Genomic DNA, 4,817 nt, shown 5'->3' with positions numbered 1-4,817 from the left:
TGAAACACACTGCATTTACATGGTATATATTGGTAGGAACCTGTGCAAATTGCACAATTTGTTATACATGCTGCTTAAGTTGATCATCGTGTGACATGTTGTGTTGTTAATTGAACCTCAAGGATAGATATGACACCTTACCGTTGCGTTAATTCAATTCTGAACGTTGATTCATATCTGAAAGTTCATTCAAGTCTGTAGTGCTTCAAGTTTGAAAGTTGGTACAGTAATTTTGACAACTGACTCCTGCTGTAGTGCTTCAAGTCTTATTGCTCCCTGTTTGATTCAAGGTTGAGATTGCGCATATCAAAATGAAACTGCTAATTATTAAGTTCCATATTTGTCTCACTTATCATCGATAGAAGACACTGAAAAGTAGTTCGCAAATAAGTGATGGGCGGGTTTCATTTATTTTCAAGAGGGCATCATGTTTCGAAAGTGAGTCACTAATAAATGGATTCCACATACTTGATTGCAATGTGTTTGTCTTGATACAATCCTTCGTGTGCCCATGGGATGTCCGGCAGGGACTGCTTTAGCCGTTCAAGAGGCCGAACACATATAAATACACATCCACTCCCTCGACCGAAGCCCCAACCCAGTTGCGTTGTTTCGTCCGTGCTCGACATTGGTGTCTTGCCGTTCTGCCAAAGTCATGGAAATCTCACTGTTCTGCCAACCTGGCCGGAATTTCTCCGTACTGCCGACTTCATCGGAGTTACATCTGCCCGTGTAGCCAAGGTACATCATTCAAACTACTCGAGTAATACTAATTCGGACTTGTTTTGGTCTAGCGGTTGAACTGAACCATGCTACTGCACAATAGCCAAAAGGAGAGTTAGTTTGTTTCTCTGACCCCTGTGATTTGAAGAAGCTAATCTGAACCATGCTATTACACAATAGCCCAAAGTTTGTCTGATAGATATGAGTATCATCATATAATTTTGTTTCAAGAATGTGTAATAGGTAACCAACAATGTTGTTTTCAGTTTACAAGAATGCTAATGTTGTTTGAATGCATATATAATTACTGGAATTAGTTTGAATGCATATACAGCACCTTGATGTTGAATTTACAAGGTCCTGATGTTGGATTTACTGTCTTGTAGATTTTGTAATTTACAGTTACTCCACAAAGTTGGTGACTGTTGTTTGTACAGTGAGCTGATATAGAATGCTTCATCACACAAACTAATCTGGCTGCATATTTACAATATCGTGATGGTGGATTTATACTGTCCTATAGATTTTGAATTTACAGTATGGTGATGGTGGATTTACACTGCCCTATATATTTTGTAATTTATTCTAGAAGCTGTAGCTCCATATAGTGTGTCATTGTTGTTCGTACAGTGAGTTCATATAGAATGCTTGATCACATGAATTTGTCTCAATGTATATTATTAGTTTCACGGTGTTTAATTTATAATACATTGATGATGGATTTATGGTCCTATGGCTTATGTAAATTTTAGTAGTTCTTTTGAGACTGTTTTATTCTATAGTGAGATGATAGTGGATTTTCCAGTGGCCACCGCTTTCTGAGATCACCATCACTACCTAGCACTCTGATTTTGATATAACTGTTGTCCTCCTAATAGGTACTATACTTTCTCTTTCTACTTCTTTTGTTTTGCCATGTTTGTTACAGTTCATTGTGATTCTTTTATATTCATTGTACCTCATCTTGTTTGCTGTTCTCGATGCTGCAACATTGGTAACTGAGAATCCGGCGACAGTCAAATAGAAGTCTGAAGAATTCTTGTCCTTCTCTTGTGTTGAACTCCATTTCCAGGTGCGGCATTATAATGCTCTCATTGTTCATGACATTTCCTTCGTGTGCTACAGTATTTCCATTTTCCAAGCATTACCCTCTTCATTTAAATACTCATTTTCCTTTTCAGGCTGCCGTAACTGATGGTTATCCGTGCTTTTCTCAGCTTCATTATTACTCTCTTTATGTTCCACACATGTGGCACATTGTCTGAAGTGTATGAATTTCCCCATAACATGATGGATCCTTCATCTTCAGCTAACTTGCAGCAATGCAGCAAGTGTATGCTTTTTATTTATTTAGTTTCTTCATGAATTTTTGTTGCTGATGCAACCTGAATGTGTGTTTACATATCAGTTTCTCTACTTGATGTTTCTTAATTACCTTGTCCAAGCTTAGATTGTCAAGAAGTCATTACTTTCCAGGGATTTGAAGAAGCTGGATCAATACAAGCTTTATGTAGAGAAACTTTATGTAGCTTGTTGTCTTGTTGTACATTGTCTGAAGCTTTATATAGCTTGTTGTCTTGCTGTACATTGCTGTAACTTACAGTTACAGGGTTGTACAGTCCTGTATCATCAAACTGTTTTCTGTAGCATCTTGTCTGTCCTGGTGGTTGAGTAAGTTATTTTCTGTGAATTAATCAACCTGCGGTCCTATATTAAGTGAGAATGGAAAATGTTTCGTTGTTTTTAGAAGAAAAAAACCCCTCAGATTTCGGTTAATTAACCCGCCGTCCTTCAAGAAAGTAACCTTTTTTATATATTCAAATATTTTTTTAAAAATATTCATATCTTTTAAACCGTAACTCTGATTTTAACATGTTATATATGAAGATTTATTAGAAAAATGTATAAAATACAAATATGATGTTATTTTTACCCATTAATCATTTTTAATAGCCGTTTAGGGACAAATTCAAATGCTTAAAAAAATAGTGATATCTTCTAAACCCTAACTCCAATTTTTAACATGTTATATATGAAAATTGATTAGGAAAATATGTAGAATCTGAATATGATGTTGTTTCACATGTTAATAATTTTTTAAATGCTATTTAGGAAGCAATGTTAATCAGTAGTGCACGATCCATCTCTTTTTGTACTGGTGCCGTTTCAAATTGAAAATGAACACCTTAACAAAAACAAATTGAAGACGGAAGAAACCATCTATAACCATCTATAACCGTTTCAAATTGAAGAAGGATGGCAAGACTAATAAGATGCCATGTTGAAATGAAATAAAAGAGGTCGACGAGCAAACCAAACACCACAAAGAACCACTAGCAGCTCCTCGAGGTCGTCGACCATGCTGTCTCGGGTACCATTTTTTGACGTAGAAAACCAAAACTGAACACCACCTACATGTCAATCTGGGCTCCAGCCCAATAAAGCCGGCCCACACTATAGCAAGTCCAGGCCCATTGGGTCCACACTATCCAATCGCACCTTGGCGTCCAGCCTTCCACCTAATTCGTCGACGAAAATGCCGCCGCAGTGGCCGTGGCTCCAGCCCGCCGCCGCCGCCGCCGCTCGCCGCGCCACCCCCTTCGTCTTGCGCGGGAGGCGCTGCTCCTCCTCGGTCTCCACCTCCTTCTGCGCCTCGGCGCCCTCCGGCCACGCCCGCGAGCAGGTAACTACTGCTCGGCCACGCCAGCTCAGCCGCCGCCCCTAGCTCCTGACGCCGGTGTTGGCCATGTAGGAGGATGAGCAGTCGCTGGTTGTGGTGGGCGGCGGCGCCGCCGGGGTGTACGCGTCGATAAGGGCCAAGACCCTGGCTCCCCACCTCAACGTGGTGGTCATAGAGAAAGGGAAGTTCTTGTCCAAGGTACCAACCATGCCAATGCCTTGATTTCCATTGGACTGAAAATCTACTGCTATGGTGTTGCTTAAGTATGAATTGCTGGAATGGATGGCTGCAGGTCAAGATCTCCGGCGGAGGGCGGTGCAATGTCACCAACGGGCACCAGCTCGACCCATCGGTACGTGTACGCCCCATACTCTGCTGCGTCGATTGCTTTTCAATTGCATGCTCTGCTGCATTGCAACTGTGGCCTAGACATATGCTAGGAATGCATGGTGTGTCCGTCTGTATTCTAGCCATTGTGCTGTGTCAGTCAGTGAGTTTGCTGTCCATTCATCGACTGAATTAGATGGTGGCAATGTGTGTACCATTTTGGTTCGTTACCGTAAAATTGATTTACGCTTATTACATGTGTTTTGTAAGTCTGCCTTTGTCACCAGTCAAATATTATTTGATCCTCAGGGACTTGCGAGAAATTATCCTAGGGGGTACAAAGAACTCCGGGGATCCTTCTTTCGCACCCATGGGCCACAGGATACCATGCACTGGTTTTCGGATCATGGTGTGGAGCTTAAGGTAATCTTAATTTACATCAGGATCTTTGCTTGTGCATTGTCTGAAGCCAGTTTTTCTTATGTGTGTCTACTGTTTTGATTGCCGTGTCAGACCGAAGACGATGGAAGAGTCTTTCCTGTCACCGACAACTCTGCTTCGGTAGTAGACTGCCTGCTGAATGAAGCGAGAAGACTTGGAGGTAGCTAAATGCTATATGAATCTGCTGTCCATTCATCCACACGCCCTTCACCGCGAAGAAACAATTTCTGGAATTGAGTTCTTTTTGAAGTTTCCCTGCAGGCTGGTAAATCCGTGTCGGGTGCATCTGTCAATGACAATGGGAAATTTCTTGTGGAAGTTCAGAAGCGTACTGTTGATTTTGTTGATTACATCGACGCCAATTATGTCTTGGTTGCGACAGGCAGTAGCCAGCAGGCATGTGAATAGATGCTTACTCTACTAGACAGCAGACACAATATACTACCTCCCTTTCATGTTCTCTTACTTGCAGGGTTACTCGTTTGCTGCACAACACGGCCACTCTATTATTCCGCCTGTGCCCAGCTTATTCACATTTAAAATTGCAGACAAGCGACTGGCTGATCTCTCTGGGGTATTGATCCATAACTGCTATTGCAAATCTCATACTCACAAGTAGTGACTGACTGGCTGGACAAAAAATGAC

General features: G+C 41.4%; 1 protein-coding gene and 1 long non-coding RNA gene across 3 annotated transcripts in view; both read left to right on the top strand.

Moving 5' to 3' along the window:
* The first annotated feature begins 6 nt into the window (after positions 1-6).
* On the top strand, positions 7-2,379 carry LOC119298736. Of its 2 annotated transcripts, XR_005145943.1 has the most exons (3): positions 7-741; positions 1,506-1,795; positions 1,905-2,379. It is a non-coding gene; the product is annotated as an uncharacterized LOC119298736 (long non-coding RNA). The 2 variants fall into 2 exon arrangements; XR_005145942.1 differs by having other exon boundaries at positions 7-1,795.
* An 842-nt stretch (positions 2,380-3,221) lies between these two features.
* LOC119298735 (uncharacterized protein YtfP-like) overlaps positions 3,222-4,817 on the top strand; it is a 4,079-nt gene continuing 2,483 nt past the window's right edge. The window contains exons 1-7 of the mRNA XM_037576022.1: positions 3,222-3,406; positions 3,476-3,601; positions 3,696-3,755; positions 4,040-4,153; positions 4,244-4,331; positions 4,422-4,567; positions 4,644-4,745. Of these exons, the coding sequence (XP_037431919.1) occupies positions 3,260-3,406; positions 3,476-3,601; positions 3,696-3,755; positions 4,040-4,153; positions 4,244-4,331; positions 4,422-4,567; positions 4,644-4,745 (783 nt within the window). The 5' untranslated portion in view covers positions 3,222-3,259. The remainder of the gene's footprint in view (positions 3,407-3,475; positions 3,602-3,695; positions 3,756-4,039; positions 4,154-4,243; positions 4,332-4,421; positions 4,568-4,643; positions 4,746-4,817) is intronic.

The sequence above is a fragment of the Triticum dicoccoides genome, chromosome 5A (genome assembly GCF_002162155.2).
Source record: "Triticum dicoccoides isolate Atlit2015 ecotype Zavitan chromosome 5A, WEW_v2.0, whole genome shotgun sequence".
Classification (NCBI taxonomy): Eukaryota; Viridiplantae; Streptophyta; class Magnoliopsida; order Poales; family Poaceae; genus Triticum; species Triticum dicoccoides.
The sequence above is the reverse complement of the archived record's forward strand: the minus strand, read 5'-3'. Positions and strand labels throughout refer to the sequence as shown.